The sequence below is a fragment of the Crassostrea angulata genome, chromosome 8 (assembly GCF_025612915.1).
Source record: "Crassostrea angulata isolate pt1a10 chromosome 8, ASM2561291v2, whole genome shotgun sequence".
In the NCBI taxonomy this organism is placed as follows: Eukaryota; Metazoa; Mollusca; class Bivalvia; order Ostreida; family Ostreidae; genus Magallana; species Magallana angulata.
In genome coordinates, this window is record NC_069118.1 from 22504902 (window position 1) to 22527160 (window position 22259).

Here is a 22259-nt window from a genome sequence, read left to right on the forward strand (position 1 = left end):
TCTTAGCGGGGGGTATCAATTGTGAGCTTGCTCACAGTACCTCTAGTTTCAAATAGAGGAGAAATATTTGGTAGAAATTAAGCTATTGGAGCTAAAGATAACTTTTAGAACGTACATAGATTTTTTTGTTCTTTTTCGGCTAATTTTTTTGGATTATTTTTTAACAACCAAAACTAGGGCTACATCGAGAGCATGACGTACAGAGACTTAAACTGACTTTTACGGACTGACCCCAGACCTCCAAGGAATTGTTGTTACCATACAAACCTTCACAATTTTGTTGTTTCAACATATACATTCGCATTACCATACGTTAATTTTGCAAAACCACCACTATCATTCATTCTGGTGAATGAAGGAATAAGAATTGTTATACTTTCATGTTAAAGACTGAAATCTGATTGGTTAAGACGCAGTTCATAATTCTTTTTGTTATACTTTCATGTTAAATACTGAAATCTGATTGGTTAAGACGCAGTTAATAATATTTTCTATTACCCTAAGCGTTAGCAACGCACTTAGCAACAGGTAACAATAAAAAATGTTACATGCGCGAAAATAATGCGCGTACGGTTCGCTGTAGAATTCACGTTATTTTCTATATAAAAGCAGTAAAATTTTCTTAAAAATTAAGACATTCAGTATAACAAAATAAATAGTGCCTGTTTGGGAGGATAACAGTTGAAATTGACACCCCTCGAAAACCATTGTCAACCTCCGCTTCGCGTCGGTTGACAATGGTTTTCTCGGGTTGTCAATTTCAACTGTTACCCTCCCAAACAGGCACTATTTATATACTATTACCCTCAACTTAGCAACGGGTAACAATAAAAAATGTTACATGCGCGAAAATTATGCGCGTACGGTTCGCTGTAGAATTCACGTTATTCCTATATAAAAGAAGTGAAATTTTCTTAAAAATGAAGACATTCAGTATAACAAGATAAATAGTGCCTGTTTGGGAGGATAACAGTTGAAATTAACACCCCTCGAAAACCATTGTCAACCTCCGCTTCGCGTCGGTTGACAATGGTTTTCTCGGGGTGTCAATTTCAACTGTTACCCTCCCAAACAGGCACTATTCACATACTGTTAGTCTGTATAAACAGACGTACAGACAAATCGGTCGGAAAAGGTACACTTAAGTCAAGGATTTAACGAAGTTAAGAATAGCGATACAGACTTTCTAAACAGGGAATGATTCTGTTATGCACTTATCAACTATAACGGTGTTTAACATAGGTCTACATTTGTATCTTACAAAACTCCTAAAACAGCTGAAACTTTGGAAATAATTCAAGTTTGGGTTCTAAATAAGTGAAACACTAATGACTAATGTAAAAGTTATTATCACTGATAATTGTTGTAAAAATCATTCCCAAAATTCATTTTCTCTTAGTTCACCGATTTGCGCTTTATTTACATTAAAAGGAAGCGCAAAATTCAATGATACGTATGATGAATGATGAAAGAAAGTTTTGATAATATTTATTAAAGATCCGTTTTGATAACATAAAGAGGAAGAATATGCATTATTTGCGCTTTTGCAAAGCCTTAATTACTACAGTATGTTTTCTTAGTAACTGCAGATGAATAAATTAGAAGGATACCAATAAGGAAAAAAAAATACACAACAAATAACTCAAAAGAAAAAAAAGACTAATCTTAAAGTGGTAACAATTAGAGGTATGAAGCATTATTGTCCCCCGCATTTATTATATACAGGACAGTCGCCATACTGGACTGTGACGTCATCAATTGCGATTTCACCTTCCTCGCTGCTACCTTCAATCATAATCTGAAATGTACGAACACATACCATTTAGAAGCAATGATTACATTGAAATCAACTGGTAGATGTTGTTTGGGTGTTAAAATAAGAAAACCGAGAAGTGTAAACCACGTGAAAACCAATAAATTAAAAATAAATCTATTGAACAACTTCGTATAAAGACAAACTTTTCTGGTTTCTTGTGTTTCAGCCAACAAAGACGTTAAAGATTTCGCCCCCCCCCTCTCTTTCTCTGTCTGAGAAAAAATACACACCCGCCATGGAGTTGTAACCGTAGTGTTAAACATGACTTCGGTCCACGACGAAACCTCTTCGCTGCCGACGATTTCCTTGATCGTGGTAATTTGACCACTGGTTGACTCCTTCTGGGAGATGGTCAGGGTAGTAGTGTTGTGATCCATGTAGTAGTACAGGGACACACACACGGGGCCCGGGGAGATCTCATGGACACTGACCAGGGAAGCTGTTCGGAGTGTGTCCGAAGCGTTCAAATACATGTACTTTCCTGTTGGTATTAATGTACGGTGATATTTACATTTGCAAAAATGTTTCCTTAGATGAACCTATACTGTAGAATGGCGAAAACGTTCAATTCTGTATGAACTTTTTCATGACATCACAATGATCATAGCACGCGGTGATCGCTTGTCGCTTTGGTTATTGTAAACATAATATCTCGGTAATAATAACAGTTCTTAACGATTTGTCTTTTTCAAATGTAAATATAGGTAATGAACATCATTGTTAAAAAGTTCACCGTAATATGAAGTTGGTTGCTACGTGATCAAATCTACTAAAGTCTGTCCCAAGTTATTGCTTCCATCACTTATTGATGATTTTTTATAAAAATACACATACCTGTGAAAGAAGTATAGTAATGTTGAAATCGACGAAATGAAAAATATCCAAGATATCTTCATTGACAAATTATCCCTTTTCACTCATAAAAGTTTACAGGTACGAAAATTTATAATGGGAAATGTTTACATCTTTTCTCCATTCGGAAGTAGTCGGGACACCTCGCACACTTAATCAACGTTATCATCCGGGCTTATTAATGGCTGATACAATGCAAAATCTCCGTAGACTTTCTATTTTGGGATGTGTATTGAAACCTGAAGCGGTAGAGGGGGCGTTTCAAAACAGATAATCTGGATATTTTTATTATTAGTGGATGAACGTAGTTTAAGCACAAAGGTATTTATTATCATCGAAATATCAAGCTAAAAGTGGTGGAAGCAAAAACCTGGGACAGAGTATAAGAAGCCATTCGAGCTTCGAAGGATTTGATAACGTGACCAACCAACTTCATATCCCGGTGACTATTTATTGAATAAGGTCAAGATCTAGTAAATGCATATTCCAGAATGCCTTTTTGGAGCTAGAACCATTATGACGTCACAATTGCTTTAAAGAATCTTTTCCCTTACTTTAAGGCTTTAGAGGAATTATGTAGAAATTAAACAATTTCTTGACATTCTATGTTAAATCATGGAAAAAGTCATCCCGATACTTATATTTGAGATTTTTCAAACCTCTATAGAACGGTTATTTTTCTATATCAAATATAATTCATATATAATCAAATTTTTAATTGTCCTATCAAATAAATGTTTCAATAAAAAGTTCTAAACAACAACGTGAAGCAATATTGTTTTCCTTCACTCTGCATAACATTTTAAATTTGCTAATAATATTGATTTTTTTGTTAATAAATCATATACTTATATACAAGAATTCAAAATTAGTAAACCGGCCAAATATTATTCCTTACTTCGAGTGTTTTCATAAAGCTATTGTTTCATATTTAAGACTGTTATAACGATAATCATGGAGTGTTTTCCTCACCAGCCCCGTTAGAGTGGTCCGTCTGTGGGCCTCTGTCAGACACCGGTCCTTTTTTCTCTGTCCACTTGTCACCAGATGATGTCCAGTCATTGACCAAACCACACAGAGGAAGATCAAACGTACAATGGACTGGGCGGTACTCTGGAGGGTAAAAGGACAAGAGCGTATAAGGCCTGACAAATCCCCCCGTACCCAGGATTTTAAAATGGCATATGAACATATAAAAAATCTTTACATTTGAAACTGTGCATCAATACATGTACATGTACATGTATAATATAGAACTGCATTCTCTGACAAATAAATGATATACAATAATACATGTACTTGGTACTTATCTCCTTTGTTTTATTTGATGCTTTCTAATCATTACATCATGATTTTATATCTGTGTTAGCGCCATTTTTATTCGACATTGTATTACAGAACATGAACATTACGTAATTGTTGTCATAACGTAAATGGTATTAAATATTTTTCTCATATTCAATAGAAAAGCAAAACACGTTTTACTTAAAGGCAAATGAATTAAAAATAAAACGCCGTCTATACGATTCGAACACCCTCTCCATAGAGAAGGATGGAGTACGAGCCTCCGCCTATCACAGTGAGCTACGTTGACACATTAGATCACCTATGAATAAATTTAACTCGTTGACAATAATTTATAAAGTAAAACGTTTTTGGTGAAATCACAAATTTGACCCATTATGAGTCTAGACTCCATTTTAATAAATTAATAATAAAAATCAAAATAAACTTATTCTTTAAATAAAAGAATTTTTAGGATGGAGTCAGGGCCCATTCAAAACTAATTTTGCGATGAAGAACATTGAATGATCCAAAATTTAGGCAAAAAATGATGTGCAGCCTAATTTGAAAACCAATACCTGTCATGTTTATAGAATGAAAGCACAATATTGACTTCCATCGTGAAATTTATAATGAAAACAATGCATACAAGTTTAAAATTAATATTCTAACTTGAATTGAAATTATTTCGTCTTCATTGCTCCGAGTGGGGATATGCAACGCCTTGTACGCCCCTGTTCAAAAGTTATTGCATGCATGATTTGAGCTTTATATCTATATTTTAAATGCGTTGGTTGTAAATGGTGCTCATTGAAAAGGGGAAAAAATATGAAGTAAATCCCCTGCCCATTTCTTTCTCTGCAAAAATGTTAAGTTGGTCTGTATCCGTGCTTTAATTATATGTAATTCATTAAATAACACAGAAAAAATGTATTAGAGCTGATGCTTGAGGAACAAATGGTGCATATTTGTATCAATAACAAAACTAGATGAGATAGCAGAACATCATCAGCAAGTTATCAGTAAGTTAAAAGCAAAAATAAAACATGTTCTTTTCAATCAAAACCATTTGTTCTGTGTTCGATTTATTTATATGTTCTTACCGGTAAAATCTTGACTCTCGTCGTCTACAAAATAATATATCCAAAATAAGTTTACTTGTAATTTAGTTTAATTGTAATTAGAATTGCAGTTACTCTACTTTGTGTAAAGAAACTAGTTGTTCACACTTACTTTGTTGACAGTGATAAAGCTTTCTAATTTTTTGGACATCAATAACACTCAGGTTCATATGGTCACCAAAATACACCCCTGGGTATTTAGTAGACACCGTTGGCTTTCTGCTATCTAGAGCGTGTTCGAATGGTCTAACGTGAGTAACAGAGGTATAATCGTACGGCATATTATGGATATTGTCCCAAAAGTCAGGGGTTGACTTGTTGTAGAGGTTGCTCCGGTATGCATATGTGTCTTCTAAATAATTTACAAGTTGAAATGATTAATTAAGATTGTGATGTTTAAGAAACAATTTATATACATCCTGCTTTGCATGAAACTCCAGGGAATAAATAATTCAAAATGAATTTTGAACTAAAATGATTCTATGATTAAAACGAAGTGAAAGCCTATTGTAAAAATTGTTCATAGCGTGAGGTCACCTTTGATTTGAATCGCATTCACTATAATTTGTTTGAAGGAAGAACACAAAACTATTTGAGTTTTTAAATGTAATCATTGATATTTTGAATAATATATGTACATGAATGAATTCATTACTGCTAATATTATCCCAGTGTATTGTCAGATACTTGTCCCTGTCTGGTCGAGTGTGTTCGTCTGGTAATCCAAGAATTCTTGCTAGGTTGTATACTAGCTTCCTTTGATCAAAACAATCACTGTTTATTGAAACATCTATTGTGTTTACACTGATTCCAGGGCTGGGAATGTTCATGACACAACTTCAAAATAAACATTAGATCATCATTGAGACATTGATTTGTATGGAGGTTAATCGTGTTAAAAAAACCAGACCTGTAAACTATACAATTGTGTAAGTGTGTAAACCTAAGTATAGAAGTGTAACTCTGACCGTGTAACCTATAAAATTCGGGTATAAACACATGTAAGATTTGACTCGGTTCTGAGCACATTTTGCAGCTTTATTGTTTTCATTAGTTAATTAAACCTTCAACTTTGCACACTTTCAATCCGTAGTTTCTGCATTTCTATCTTCAGAATCGGCAATAGCACATCTGATGATACAAATTGACAAATGTAAAGTCTACAAGTTTGTCGAATTTTGACATGACCTTATATGGCAACTGCTTTGCTGCGGGAAAAGGCATGCCGTAATCGCCGGAATGGACAAAAATAAACATAATATTCAGCTAAACTGTTGCAATAAGCTTATAATGAACGACACTTTTTCTATCGAAAATACCGGTATTAATTTTAGAAAAGTTATTGAGATGTGATTGAAACTGGACCAAACAGGAAGAGGTTCATGTATATAAAAATTGTTTTCTAGAATGAGACGGATCAAGGAATTTCCTAAGGGGGTGAATATATTTTGAATGGCGTGGGGTCCGGAGACCGCCGTGAGGTCCCATGTACCTCCATTGCTTCTGAATTCTAAGAATTTTGAGAGAATTTTTAACCGGGATTTCCAAGGAAAAATCCGGTTATTGAAATAGTGAAAATGGCTGGCGGGCGGGTGGCTGCCAAAAGGGTGCCCTTCTGTACCGGTAACTCCTCGTACAGTTTTCAAGATAGGTAGTTGTTCTTTTGCAGATCAACTAAACATATATCAGAGGTATGTAAATTGCTAGGATTTTGATATCTGATAATTTATGGAAAAACATACTAGCTGTTGAACTTCATTTTTGGCAAAAATATTGCATATAGAGTACCCCATTTCTCTGGACAGGTAGTATTTATTAATTCAGGATTGACAAATGGGTTATGGATACTGTTCACACAAAAGAAAATCCGGTTTGCTGTCACAGTGAGAGCTTTTCTTGTTGTTATTTTTCTGAATTAGTTAGAATTAGTTAGAATAAAACGACTTGAAAAGATTTGGTAATTTTTCGCGTAAAAATATATGTAACTATACATTTATTTGTACTTTTTTAAAATATCAAAATGATTTTGTTGTGCAAGTGCAAGATAAATAATTAAACAATCTAAAAGTGTTATAAAAAGAAGTTTGATAATAATAACAATTAAAACACAAAGTTTTGTTAAAAATTGAAAGGTCTTGAAGAAATAGTAAGGGTATTCTAGTATGTCTATGTTTTTGTAATTATGTTTTTTCTTCGGAAAGTGGATTTCTGAAATTAAGGAACGGAGTGAGTCCGATGTAATTTTTTCAAAATCAAGTAGCTGCTAAATGGTAAACAGTACATGTTCACATGTGGCTGTAAAGCTGTATTATAATAGCTCTGCGGAAAATTTTTATCAAGTAACTTTACTAATTGAACCGATATTCGGGACGTCATACTCATATCCCTTAATACTGGTATAATTGCTTGAAATAAAAAAGAAATTGCCAATTTTCACCTGCATAATAGGCTTTTTTCCCTATATGTTCACGACAGTTAACCTTGTCTTTGGAATTTTTTTTTTTGGGAGGGGGGGGGGGGGTTGTCGCTTCTTATGTCTCATATTAATCAAAATTTTAAAATCAATGTCTTTAAGTATAGTTTTTTTTATTGATAACTTTGCAACTCAGTTATTTAATTGACCAACTGGCCGACCCCGTGTAATTTTTCGCCGGGGGAGGGGGGGGGGGGTCTTGTCATAACTTTGTGGTAGCGATAAGGATGCTTTTGGAGATATTTTCTTTATATAGCCGACTCCCTACATTAACAATTTGTTGCATGTAATCTAAAAAAGTGCGTGTATATCTATAAACATATACATTCAAACAAAGTCGTTATCTGTATTTTTTCCATCTATTAGAAGATATCTGAAGCCGATCGAATTCCTCACTCGCATCTTTTATACATTCTCTTGATAAAATATACACCAAGCTCATAGTGTATTTTTCAAAAAAATCATACTTCCTTAGAAAGGTTGTTATCCAGAGATAATACGATTATAGGCCTACATAATATTTTTTTTCCGTCCCCATTCGGGCGATTACAGCATTCCTTTAATACCTGCAGCTAGTCTTTTCTATCGGTGAAATCACTGTTTCCGTATATGGTCATGTCAAAATTCGACAAACTTGTAGACTTTACATTTGTTGATTTGTAACATGTCAGCTGTGCTATTTCAGAAAACGGAGATACAAATGCAGAGACTACAGATGAAAAGTGTTGCATGTAATAAACAAACAGCATTTTACAGCTGCAATAGTGCATATGTAGGAAAAATTAGATTGAAGGCCTCCGGGTCAACTCTGGAGTGTTTTAAGCCTGAGTTTTATAAGTTACACAATCAAAATTACACTCATTCATACTCAGGCTCACGCACCAACATGATTGCATATTCGGATTTACAAGTTAACAGGCCTTGATTTTTTTAAACACAATTACCCTCCATAGATTTGAAGACAAAATAAATTTCCCAAAAATCATTGACAACTCTTTGTTAATACTATATATATATATATATATATATATATATATATATATATATATATATATATATATATATATATATATATATATATATATATATATATACTGTGAAATCATTAAAATTCATGGGGAACAATTTTCGTGGAATGCTTAAATTTTACAGGCTCATGGGGATGTAATTTCGTGTATTTTCGTATACATACAAAAGGATTATGACTTTATAGCCCTAATTTATTAATTCGTGGGGATGATAATTCGTTGATAAGAGGTGCCCACGAATTCCACGAAAATTGAGCCATCACGAAATCTAATGATTCCACAGTATATATATATATATATATATATATATATATATATATATATATATATATATATATATATATATATATATATATATATACATAATTTTATTTATTTATTGCTTTATCAAAAAGAATACATGTATAACTACTCAAATATATGAGTCAAATATTTACCAGTTGGGGTAGCGCCTTTCCCCAAAATATACTCGTGTTTGAACGGAAAGTACGTGTTACTAAAAATAGATACAGGTACCTGTCGCAATACTTAAGTACTGATTTCATAATGGTGCCTGAAACCATTGATTTGTCATGTATAAATTCATAAACCCTTCATTGAGAACTGGATGTGTAGAGCTCAGGGTATAAAGTCAGTTGATTTTCCGAACTGTGATAAATTCCAGCAAAATGCAATGAATGTTTAATAGAGTATAGAGGTTTTGAAAAGACCTGTTTATATTTGGTGTGCTCATACTAGGAATTATACAAGATAATTTGAAAGAAATCCAGCAGATTAAATACATGTAATTTGAATTCGATTATCTTCTCGTGTTAGAATGAAAAGAAAAAAATACTTCTTAATGAAATCGACCCAACGACGGCAAACTGGAAAAGATATGTACGCGTTACCACTATGCCACACATATAGCACTTTACAAGTCTTTCCTTTCCTTTCGTATGTGACTATATATAGTTTAAAATAAGAAAAGTCACTAATTGAAATATATTGTCATAACAAAGCAACCTTAAACCAAATAAATTCAATGTAAAAGTTTACTACAAGACATATAGAACGTAACGTTGAACGAGTTTCTTTGGTTTAAAGTGATTCAAATAGTCAAACACCCAGCTTCTTATTTCGCACTAAGTATTGTCATATATATTCCAGACAAAACATGATTTAAACATGGCATTTATGTGAATTGCATTTCTTCAAATACTTTTTAACTAAATATTTGTATTATATTGAAGAAAATGTATCATTTTCGCAAGAGCGCTACATTTTAGGCGAAATAATGGGAAAAAACCGCTATACATGTACCTCAATAATATTATTTAAAAGAAGACAGAATACTTAAGATTTATTTTAACAAGAAATAACCTAATCCTCACCCAATGACAAAAAAAGTAACAAAGAATGGAAGAATTATGACGTTGTCGGCTTGAATAGAATGCAAACTGATATTTCAAAAAAGTACTAATTTTGATGATAAAAACAGTTAATAGCGTTGATACAACCAAATAAAATAAAGGTTAACGGACCAACCGACAATACCACATTCGTTATAGTTACCTTCCTGCATATTTAAAAGTAATATAAAAAGGAGCAGATCCAAATTCGTTTATCTTTGTAAACTTTATGCAATTCGGGCTTCCAGAGTTTAATACATCACTTATATCATTAATCGTCTGTCGAATGGTATCACCGATGCAATCATCTAAGCAAACATAAAAGTATAGAAAGACAATAATATTATGTTTACTCCAACAAATCTATCAAGATAAAATAAGTTTAATTTGCTTAAATAAAACTTATTTGCATAACAGATGAATGCTAAATCAAATAGACGCGTAAAACTTGTTCTAACACCACCACTCCATTGTCAATTACTTTGTATCTTTAAACGCTAATTAAAATATATAACATTGCTTTTAAAATGTATTTGTTAAAGCGAATCCATTATTTTTTTTCCGACGAAAGGACAAGAGTTAAGAAAACGCACAGCACACAATGTGTCAGTTTATTGATAGGCGGAAGATAAAATAACATTTACTAGTATATCAATTTATATTGATCGTGCATGAAATACCATGATTGTTAAGAAATGAATCAAGACCATTTTTCTTTTCACAAAGTATACATAAATAAATATGCAAATTGTATGCTGTTTGATGATTTTTAGAGTCGCCTCTTTATTGTTTAATTAAAATGTTTTTGTTTTGAAATATTCTAAATGCATGCGTTGTATACAATATACTTACTTGGAAAACCTCTCATTATGTAATACAGAGTTCCTCCGGGGGAACCATCGATATTTTCCCAAAGCTGAATTGTTCCCTACAAGGGTTTTTTAAAAAGCAGAAAAATGAAATAAAAAAACATTGTTCGATATTTATTCTTTTGTTTAGATAATGAGTACGTACATGTATTTTGATATAGAAATTACAAATTATAAATAAAGGACTGAGATGATATGAACAGATGTATGAAAAGATGCATTACTTACATATGATAATTGATTAAAATATCCCAAAAACATTAGTACTTTCACAAAACAACGAAGCATATCTTTTGTTTAGTTTTACACCGCAAGCAACTTTTTCGTTAACACTTTTTTACTTCCGTGATGAGATAAGAAAAATGATTCATGCTAGAATATACAGTGTCATCGATCTCGCAATGTGCTTTTGATATCAAACTACAGAACTATTTTATATTCATTTTTATCAATATATCAATAGATTACAAAAACATTCATTTTTACAAAGTTAAAACTATTTGAAGAAAAACAACCGAATGTAAGAAAGTGTAAAATCATTTTACTACAAAATTGTGATATTATAAATTTTTGGATGGATGTATAAGGCTGTTTACTTAAACCTCTATGCAGTAGAAAAAAACATACTGTTTTTTTTAAAGTTTGAATATGCGGCAATTTTTTGTCTGTATAATACAAATTTCTTGCGTTTCAGTATGGCCGGGTGGTCAAATCCAATGAAGCCCAAAAGACTTTACGATAGATTTGATCACACACGACCGCATTGATAACCTCATATTATTCAAAGAATGATTCTATGTCATGATCCCTAAATCTGCAATTGTGCGATAAATTATTGACAATGTTACATTATTTTCATTTTGTATAAACATGTTGACAATACCACATTCGTTATAGTTACCTTCCTGAATATTTAAAAGTAATATAAAAAGGAGCAGATCCAAATCTGTTCATTTTTGTAAACTTTATGCAATTCGGGCTCCCAGAGTTTAATACATCACTTAAATCATTAATCAACTGTCGAATTGTATCGTCGATCAGCTAAGCAAACATGAAAGTATAGAAAGTATCGAAAGACAATAATATTACTCCAACAAATCTATCAAGATAAAATAAGTTTAATTTGCTTAAATAAAACTTATTTACACAACAGACGAGCGCCAAAATCAAAGAGACGCATAAAACTTGTTCTAACACCACCACTCCATTATCAATTACTTTGTATCTTTAACCGCTTTATATCTTACATTGCTTTTAAAATTTATTTGTAAAGGCAAATCTATTATTTTTTTCCGACGAAAGAACAAGAGATAAGAAAACGCACAGCACACAATGTGTCAGTTTATTGATAGGCGAAAGATAAAATAACATCTACTAGTATATCAATTTATATTGATCGTGCATGAAATACCATAATTGTTAAGAAATGAGTCAATACCATTTTTCTTTTCACAAAGTATACATAAACTAATCGCCTTTTTATTGTTTTTTTTTTGTTTTGAAATATTTTAATTGCATGCTTTATATAGAATATACGTACTTGGAAAATTTGTCATTCTGTAATACAGAGTTCCTCCCGGGGAACCATCGATATTTTCCCAAAGCTGAATTGTTCCCTACAAGAGTTTTTTAAAAGTAAAAAAAATGAAATAAAAAGACATTGTTTGATATTTATTCTTTCGTTTAAATAGTGCGTGTATTTGTGTACATGTTTTTTAATATAGAAATTACAAATTATAAATGAAAGTACAGATGTATGAAAAGATACATTACTTACATGTGATAATTGATTAAAATATCCCAAAACATAAATAGCTTTTGTTAAGTTTTACACCGCTAGAAACTTTTTCGTAAACACTTTTTCCTTCCGTGATGAAATAAATATAATGATTCATGCTAGGACATATAATGTCATCGATCGCAATGTGCTTTTGATATCAAACTACCGAACTTTTTTATATTCATCATTATCAATATATCAACATATTACAAAAACAAATTCATTTTTACAACGTTGAAAATATTTGAAGAAAAACAACCGAATGTAAGAAAGTGTAAAATCATTTTTACGACAAAATTATGATTTGATAAATTTTTGCGTGGATGTATCAAAACTGTTTACTTAAGGTAGTACGAAACACTCCTGAAATTAATTATTTGAAATATTTTCTCAAATACACAAAATAATGACTTAATATTATGTAAAATTTAATTTTAGTCCATTATCTTAAGAAAAAAATATAAATCATACCAATCAATTACTCAAGGCCAAATAAATTTAGGATACAAGGCATTTCGAATATTTTGAAACATTCATTTGGATGGTGTTCATGATTTTTAGCCTTATTTTTAGCCTTATATCATTTAAAAATGCGTAACGTGTGTTCTGTTCATAGTAAAGACCTGAAATTTAGACACAACCACCACCAGTGTTTAGGTTTTATGTCAAACAAATTTCAAGGTCATATCAACAGGTCAAAGGTCAAATATGATGACATCATCTAGGATTTTTATCAATTTATACCTCTGTCAAACATACTTAAACCTTAATTAATCTAAAACCAATGGTTAAATTTTCTTTATTTTGATATATTTTAATTAAAGGGTCATGACAATCAAACTGTTAAATTTTATTTAAATTTGAATAATACATTTTCTTTTTAGATACCGTTAAGTGCTGTAAATTTTCGTCTTAAAAGAGTATTCACAAGCACTAGTTTTACATTATATGGCATAAAAAATTATCTTAAGCTACCAGTTAGAATTTATTTCAGTATCTTTAACTAACAAGAGGGTATTATGTTTCATTAGCAGCACAAATATTTGTAATATCTTGAAAAATAACTTAATGGCATAGCAAATTTTAACAATGACTATTTCGTTTTACACTCCACCGAAAGGAGGTTCCAATGGTAGGTTTGGGGCAATGTGGGAAAAATTGTGAGGTCGGATTTTTAAAAAAAATTTACGTATTGTAAGATTTTATTCTAAAGAAAAAAATATAAAAATTTCAGAAAAATTGAATGATAGGAAACATTTTGCTTATCTGTTTTGTACTACCTTAACTTCCTTTTTTTGTAGAAAAAAACATACTTTTTTTTAGTTTAAATATACGGCAATTATTTGTCTGTATAATACACATGTCTTGCGTTTCTTTTTTTCAATATATGATTGTACGAAGAAATTAGAAAATGATGCATTCTAAATATTTTATTATTTGAAAATCTGTCAAAGATGATGTGATATGTCTTATTATCATAGTGTAAAATATTCTATTATCCTAAAACTACTGAGAAGAGACCTGTCTTCCAGTAGAGCTGTCATAAAAGGGAGGATATGGACTGTAAAACAAGGTAGAACCTCCTTATTAGGACAGCAAACTCTTTTTGTCCATGATTTTTATATCATAATTATATAGACAACTACAGTGTAATATAGTAAACTGTTATATACCATGGATACATAGAGTCTGCCTATATATCTCTACACCCAGAGACTATGTGATTGATAATATTGTCTACCAGGTTAGGCAAGATACTACTTGTACATTTATTTAAATCTCTATACATTGCTAATTTAGCCTTATTTGTACACCATTTTTTTTATTTGCTTTATGAATCTATGCTAATTGTATATATATGTGTAATACACTGAAACATTATCTATGGAATCTATACAACTCTAAATACTCTTTAAAGTATTTTTTTCATAAGCAATATTTAATTAGATGACAAAAATAATAATCATAGTATCTTATTTAAGACAATGTGCTGTCTTGTAGATAGCTTATTAGAATTCTGTGCTTGAAGTTATTGTATACTTTGTTTGTTCTTGCAAATAAATTATCAAAAAAAAAAAAAAAAAATATTTTATTATGATAACCATTTTGCTATTAAACTAATTCAATTGTAGAAAACATATTACAAGAAAACTTCTTAATAAGTTTAAGCCCGAAATACTTAACAATATATTTGATCACACCCGACCGTAATTGCTAGCTCTCTCGAGCGCTAGCAACTACGTTAGTCTTTTTCACTGGAATACGCATGCTTGACTCCATAGTAGGGGATTCTGGGAATACAGTACTACTGTAGATAAACTGTACCATTTGAATTTCGCTTTATCATTTTCAAATGAAGTTTTGTGTTTAATTGTAAATGTCAAAAAGTAACAGTTGATTAGGTCTTCTAAGGCAAAGTTATTTTCAATATTATAATAAGTAGCTAGCTTTATTTTTTCACCTCGAAATTGAAATTACAGTAGATACATAATGATTAAGGCACAGTCAGTGAGCTATACCATTGCCGATGTGAAGCCCACTCAAGATTCACAATTCTAAATTGAGACCTCACTCCAGCACAATTCCAATACACCACTGTCTTCCTTTTGTTAATAAATCGATTCAGATATTTAAAATGAATGTTTTAGAAATCTGCTTCTGTGTTTTATGACGGCTACAGCGCTAACTCACAAATCTTTTAAAAAGATTGTGATAACCTCAAATTATTCAAAGAATGATTCTGTCATCTTCCCTTCTTTTGCAGTTGTACGATTAAATTATTGACGACGAATTATTTTCATTTCGTATAAACATGTAAATCCCACATGTACCCAGTGCGACATTTGCGTCATTGATGAAATCTATATGAACTACAGGTTATTTTGGTTCGTAGTGTAAGCACAGAAAAGGGCACTTAAAAATGTAAATAGTTACGTGTATTCGTACGCCTATGCATTTATTGTATAAATGATTTATGAATACGTTTAACTCACTGTATGGATATCAAATTGCTTAGAAACAAAGTAGGTGATAAATCGGGGGCTTTATTCAAGCGATAGTCGAGTACTCATCTATATTTATTTGAAACTGTGTGTCATTTTCGAACGAAAAACAAACAATGCTAATGTCATATACACCGTATTCTTAACTTAAACAGTTTATGAAAAAGATTATTTGAAAATAATATCTAGATCTACCTTAACTAATCTGGTTGTTTAGCTTTAAACTATTATTTAGTAAAGAATAATTACAGAGATATGAGTTTTTTTTATTTTCCTAAATCTGAATATAGAGCTCTTCTTCCCAAGGAGATTGATATAGTCTAAAATAGCCGAGATTATTCAACCCAGAGTATCAAAAATTGTTTACATCTGAACTCAAATAAATAAAATAAAATGTTATTTATTTCGCAAACAACGTATAGCTATTACCTTGATTTTTTGCCAAGAAATTTCTCATGACAAAAGACAACAAATCATTAATAAACCATTTGATCATCACACACTTTTGTAAATTACTTTTTTAGTTGTAAAGAACTTGAAGATACGGTATATCCGAATTTTTTGCGTGTCACAATATTTGCAAAAATAGGGAAATCTATATTTTTTTTTATTGCGTCAGTTATTTTTTCCCATTTAAAAAGGTTCACATAACACCATAACGGATATATTATCTGCGTATTCCGAATATTTTGTGATCTAAAACTGGTACCAAAAAAAGCAAAAATTAGATAATCGCGAAAAGTACCGGATATACTGCACAATAATTACAATCAATAGACAGATATTAGATAGACGTTGGACAAAATTAATAATCAAAATAAATCCTAGATAAAATAAAACAGTGAGGATGAAGATTCTTTTTGTAACAAAGGCTCTTTTTCTTCATCGGAATATTTGGGCGTCTTCTGCCATTTAGCATATTTGCCTTTGGACAGGTTTTTTTTAGTTCAAAAGATTCCCATTGCGAACCTCTTTCATCGGCGTGATCATTGTCTGATCTAAAGTGTTTCCATTTTAGGTTTTTTGGGAGAAGCGGTCTTGCTTTTCGTCGAAGTTTCTTTAACCGCGTATATTAATGATCATTAGTTCCAGCCTTATCCCCTGATCTGGAATGTGTTTCCTTTTTTGTCCTTCGGACATCAGTCTTGATTTCGGTCGAAGATTGATCATCCTTTTGTATATAGTGTGCATATGGGACAGCCTTATTTCCTAATACGAAGTGTGTTTCCTTCTTAGTCTTTTAGAAGAAGCAGGCTTGCTTTCTGTCGATGATTCATCATCCTTGTGTATATAATGCGCAATAGTGCCAGTCTTATTACCTGATTCAGAATGTATTTCCATTTAAGTCATTTGGAAAGAAGCAGTCTTCCTTTTTGTCGAAGATTCAAAATTCATGAGTGTATAATTTGCATTTTCAGTTTGTATTTTCGTATAAAACGCTTCAAATTTCTCTTGTTTTTGATGGTAAGAAAATCGTCTTTATTTGCTTTAAAAAAAATAAAATGGTATAAGGGCCAATTATAATTAATAAAAATTTCAGTATATCTTGAAAACTTGTCACAGTCAAAGATTTTTGATTTGTTATGAAAGATTCGATAGTTATGGACAGATAAATAAAAACAACAATCATTTAAAAAAAATAGAAAATATAATTTAGTTCTTACAAACATAACTCTACCATAAATATAATCAAACAACTTTTCATCTATGGATATAACATCCTCGTGTTTTCTGTTTTCTTCACAAATGAAACGTATTTCAAAACTTCGGAATTCATATTAACAATTTAATGAATGTATTTAGCAAAATATGTCAAATGAATGCTATAGCAACCAGAAAAGGGTATCGAAAAACATGCACTCTAATTGGAAAAGCGACAAAAACAAAAAATGTAAATGACCGGAATAAAAACGTAAATGTTGAAAGTATTGGACGTATGCACACGACGTATGGTATTAGAAAAACTAAACATACCAGATTTAGAAACACCAGGCAAGATCTTGAGTAGTATTATATAGGCTTGGGGCGAATTACATTGTAAAGTAATGCATTACATTACCATTACTTCATGAATTAGGGCATTAAATTACCATTACCATTACTTAATTTTCCTGAAGTAATGCATTACATTACCATTACATGAGTAAAGTAATGCATTACCATTACCATTACTTTGTGAAAAGTTATTAAGTCTTAAAAAAGTAATTTTAAAGCTAAATAAAGAGTTTTTGTAAATGTTTCATAAATAAAACATGCTTTAACATATTTACCAGGTTCATGTTCACTATCAGGTTCAAATTTAATGACTTATAAAAGATTTCCGTTGCACTTTATGATCATCAAAGTTTCACAGGTTTCATCTTTTAACTGCATCCTGTTGGGTGTGAAAATTTAAGATGTTCAGGCAATAATAGAGAAAAATACATGAATCTTTGAATTTTTTTTCGAAATTTTTGAAATTTTTTCTTTCAGTCCAAACTGTACTTAATACATGTTTACAACAGAGAGAGAGAGAGAGAGAGAGAGAGAGAGAGAGAGAGAGAGAGAGAGAGAGAGAGAGTAAAATTATGGTGCATGTCTGTTCTCTAATGGAACACAGCCAATAGAAGGGTGATGATTTGGGTGTTTAGCACCTCTTAAAACAATAGATTGTTTTGATACTTAGATTATTGTGTGTTGTTGACACATTCTTCACAGTAAAGAATTCGGTGAACCAAGAATTCATTGAATGAACAACTAATTGGAGTACATTTTTTAAATGATTTGAAATTCTAAATAACAACACTCTTAAAATGTTATGAAATTGTGTAGTATAGCCAGTTATATTGACAATTTTAGAATGGATTTTTATTTTTTTTTAAACGTGCTTAATCATACAACTAAAATATTTTTATCTCAAGAATTATTTTTCTTCTTTCAAACAATTTATAATCAAATACAATTTCAGTTATTCAATTCATCACGATTTTACAAATAAACATGCATAGAAAAGCATAGTAATGCAAAGTAATGCTATGTTATGCCAACATTACACCATCTTCGCTAGCCAAGGGTTTTCGGTCCACTTTGCTCCCCATAAACCCTTGGCGGATTTCATTACGAAAACTCGGTGACAAGCTCCGTTTTATGATTGGCTGCAGCTGCGAGTAGCTGATCCAATCGCAGTGCTTGTAAACATAAACCACATGTGTGATCTTTCGTAAAACATTCGGTGCTTTTAACAAGTTGAGACACAAGTTCTCGAGTACAGTACCTCCCCAAACGATAGTCTAACCAAATCGCTGTAAAAACCTATATATTGTACTGGGATTTTACATAGTTTTACAAACTTGTCAAGGCTTGCGTGGTAGCATGGGAAGTAAACATGGCGAATGTAGAAGTTGCATATCCCGTTAGTATATAACGATCATGCTTATAGTTATTGCTTTTAAAGGTTCAATGAGCTGCGTTTTATTTAATTTCTTTGTTCCGCAGTATTCACGACAACGATACCTGGTTTTATGGCATGAAAGCTTTCATATGAATCGGCGACTTTTTCCCTCCCGGTGCAGGCCCTTACAAAACACTATGAGTAAAACATCCCGTGCTTTCCTTAGGTTATAACTTAATTCGTGTTTAATAACATCGTTAATTATGTTCTGATATTCGGTAGTCAACATGTTTTCAAGTTGTATTAATGCCATAATGTGTATGTAACCCCTTGTATAATGCGATTATAATGTAAATATGCAAGGGGCGCAACTCAAGTTGCTCGCTAGATAGCGTCACCACATCACCGAGTTTTCGTAATGAAATCCGCCAAGGGTTTATGGGGAGCAAAGTGGACCGAAAACCCTTGGCTAGCGAAGATGACATTACACTAGATTTTTGGAAGTAAAGAATTACATTACCATTACTTGTAATGCTAAAATTGTGGCATTACACATTACTAGCATTACTTTGAAAATATGTAATGCATTGCAATGCATTACCATTACATTTAGCATTACCACAAGCCTGGTATTATCTATTGTTGGTCCAGGAGCCTGTTCAATAATTTTTGGATAAGTTTCATCAGTGTCACACTCTTGAGTGTGAGTTTCCTTGTTTATAGTTGATTCGGGTGCTTGCGTGCGTTTATCTTTAGCCCCTGCAACAGTCTTCAGAGCTATGAAATCTTTCTGTATAATGCAAAAATCCAGAAAAATTGCAAGGACAATATGTAACAAAAAACTGGAGCAACAAGAGACATACGATTCTTTTCAAATGAAAAAATGTTTAAGGCTTGTTTTGACGCTATTTCCGAACAAGTCATAACATATCCAACCCATATGGTTGTTACAGTCAGTTCAAGCATATCTTTTACATTTACAACATACACCATAGCATAGCACTACATTGAAATCATATAGCATAGCATTGAAATCTCATAGCATAGCATTGGAATCTCATACCATAGCATACAATCTCATAGAATCTTATTCGTCAAACCATACCATAGCATACCATAGCATAGCATACAACTTTTTTAACTCGGTTTTAAATATTTTTATTTAAAAAAAATAAATGTTCACATTGCAGATTTGTGGTAAACTTTGACTTCTCATTATTTTACATCAAAAAGTGTAGAACTCTTCTGTGTATGGAGGCGTTTTTGTTCAAATCTCATGGCAAACCATATCATTACGCTCTTCATTTCGATTTCCCATAGCATAGCATACAAATCTCAAAGCATAGCATGCAAATCTCATTGCATATCATTAAAATCGCATACCATTGCATAGCAGAAAAATGTAAAAGATATGCATGAAATAACCGTATGTAATACAACCAATTCCGTAATGTTTCTTTTTGAAATTGTCTATAACATAGATAATGCTTTGTATCATTATCGAACAGATTATGAGTAATAAGCGAACTATTTGAAGTGTGACTAGGAAGTGTCGTTTTTGTTGCAATTGGAATCATTTTAAACTAACTGTATTCCTAAAACTATTTCTTCTTGGTCGTAAACTAGTAAGTTGTAAGTTAGGAGATCAAAATTCACAGGCAGTTGAACAACAGATCATCCTTGCATTTTTCCAGAAGATTTTGAAACCGGTCTATTTCTAAATGAACAAGTAATATGATTGTGATGTAAGCAATTTTTCCTTTGTCCGCAGCAAACTTTCCTTGTCAAAAGATATACTAGTATGCATGCTGCTTTTTTTTTTCTTTAGACCTTTTAGATACACTACGTTGAGGGGTATGCATCCTCTCTTTAAACTATGATGACTTTCTTCAACTTGAATGTGTTCACCTTTGTATACAGTTATTGTATCTTTTGATTAAATAACGATAAAAGTGTATATAAACTAACACTTGTTTGAAAATCATGACGGAGAGATATTTTTAGACGGAACCGGTGTAAATTAAAATAATGACCCCCGTAGAATAAAGCTTGGGGTCATTTTTCGAAATAAAATAATGACCCCCGTTCCTTATTCGAAGCAATTTTTTTTTAAATATTTTTTTCATATTTCTATAGTATATAGACAGACAGACAGAACACCACTTTCTCACAGACTCTCACAAACAGCAAGTTAGTACAATGTATTGATATACACCTATATATATATATATATATATATATATATATATATATATATATATATATATATATATATATATATATATATATATATATATATATATATATATATACAGTACATATTATCTAAAGGAAAAGAAGAAGATTTATATCTACATCATCATTGATGTGTTAATTAAATATTTATACAGGAAAGAGACAACTCCATGGTGACCATCTCTTTGTAAAGTCTTCAGTAGTAAATAGTTTCCTTTCAGTATTGTAGTAGGTTTGTAAGTAGGACATTAACATTTCAGAACATATCTTTATGTCTTTTCTCGAACTTTGAAAAATATATTTCTTTACCAATATAATAATCAAATTAACTACATGATCCATATCTGGATTACCTAATAGTACACTCTGGATATCAAATGTTATTCTCTTGCCAGATCTATTAAAAATATAGTCTGACAAATTTGTCCAACGACTCAAGATTAGTGGGCATTGGTAGAATAAATGCTTAAAAGTTTCAGGTTCCAACACACATATTGCACATAAGTTATTGTTTTTATCTTAGAAAGATATATACATTTATTTATACCTAAAATCTATGAATTATTCTGTAATTAAACCATACCAGTTCTGTATCTTTTGTGATTAACTTAGAGCTGCGATATATGTGGTTCCAATTAAAGTCTGGTTCAAGATTTAAGTCAATAGCCCACTTAGGTTCACATATTGGCCTATGCTGTTGTTTTGAAATAAAAAAGTCATATAATGTTCTTGAGCCTTTTTTATCTTTACACATAATTTTTATAGATTCTTACTGGTATGGTTTCACTACTTATTCATGTGAAAATTGCCTGATACTGGGCCAGAAGCTTAATACAGCCTTTTTTAAGCCTTCAAATTTAGTAAATGGTAGCTTAACTAGGTAATCATTGGTTACTTGTTCATAACTAATAACATTTCCCTGCTTATCCAGCAGATCATATAAAATATAAAAACCCTTTTCATATAAAGACTTGTAAAAAATATAATTATTTTGCCCACTGATCTTCTCATTAAACCACAAAGGTTCTAATAAGATAT

At 31.5% G+C, this 22259-nt stretch overlaps 1 protein-coding gene across 2 annotated transcripts; it reads right to left on the bottom strand.

Annotated features, from left to right (window-relative positions):
* Positions 1–1471: 1471 nt before the first annotated feature.
* Positions 1472–11811, bottom strand: LOC128160102 (meprin A subunit beta-like). 2 transcript variants are annotated; one of them, XM_052823368.1, is made up of 9 exons: positions 11063–11182; positions 10818–10893; positions 10129–10273; positions 5729–5910; positions 5186–5425; positions 5056–5079; positions 3641–3781; positions 2047–2297; positions 1472–1798 (listed from the first exon to the last, which is right to left on the bottom strand). In XM_052823368.1, the coding sequence occupies exons 1-9, from the start codon at positions 11120–11122 to the stop codon at positions 1697–1699; spliced, it is 1221 nt and encodes a 406-aa protein (XP_052679328.1). In that variant the 5' UTR covers positions 11123–11182; the 3' UTR covers positions 1472–1696. The 2 variants fall into 2 exon arrangements, with proteins under 2 accessions (XP_052679328.1, XP_052679329.1); XM_052823369.1 differs by lacking the exons at positions 10129–10273; positions 10818–10893; positions 11063–11182 and adding an exon at positions 11736–11811.
* Between the last annotated feature and the right edge of the window lie 10448 nt (positions 11812–22259).

Bases quoted from the DNA above. Each gene is read 5' to 3' on its own strand.
- LOC128160102 (XM_052823368.1), bottom strand. From the start codon at position 11,122: ATGCTTCGTTGTTTTGTGAAAGTACTAATGTTTTTGGGATATTTTAAT. The intron at 5,911-10,128 runs GTAACTATAACG...TTTATTTTGAAG, and splicing joins ACTTTTAAATATGCAGGAAG to TTGTGTCATGAACATTCCCA. The intron at 5,426-5,728 runs GTAATGAATTCA...TAAATTATTTAG, and splicing joins ACACTGGGATAATATTAGCA to AAGACACATATGCATACCGG.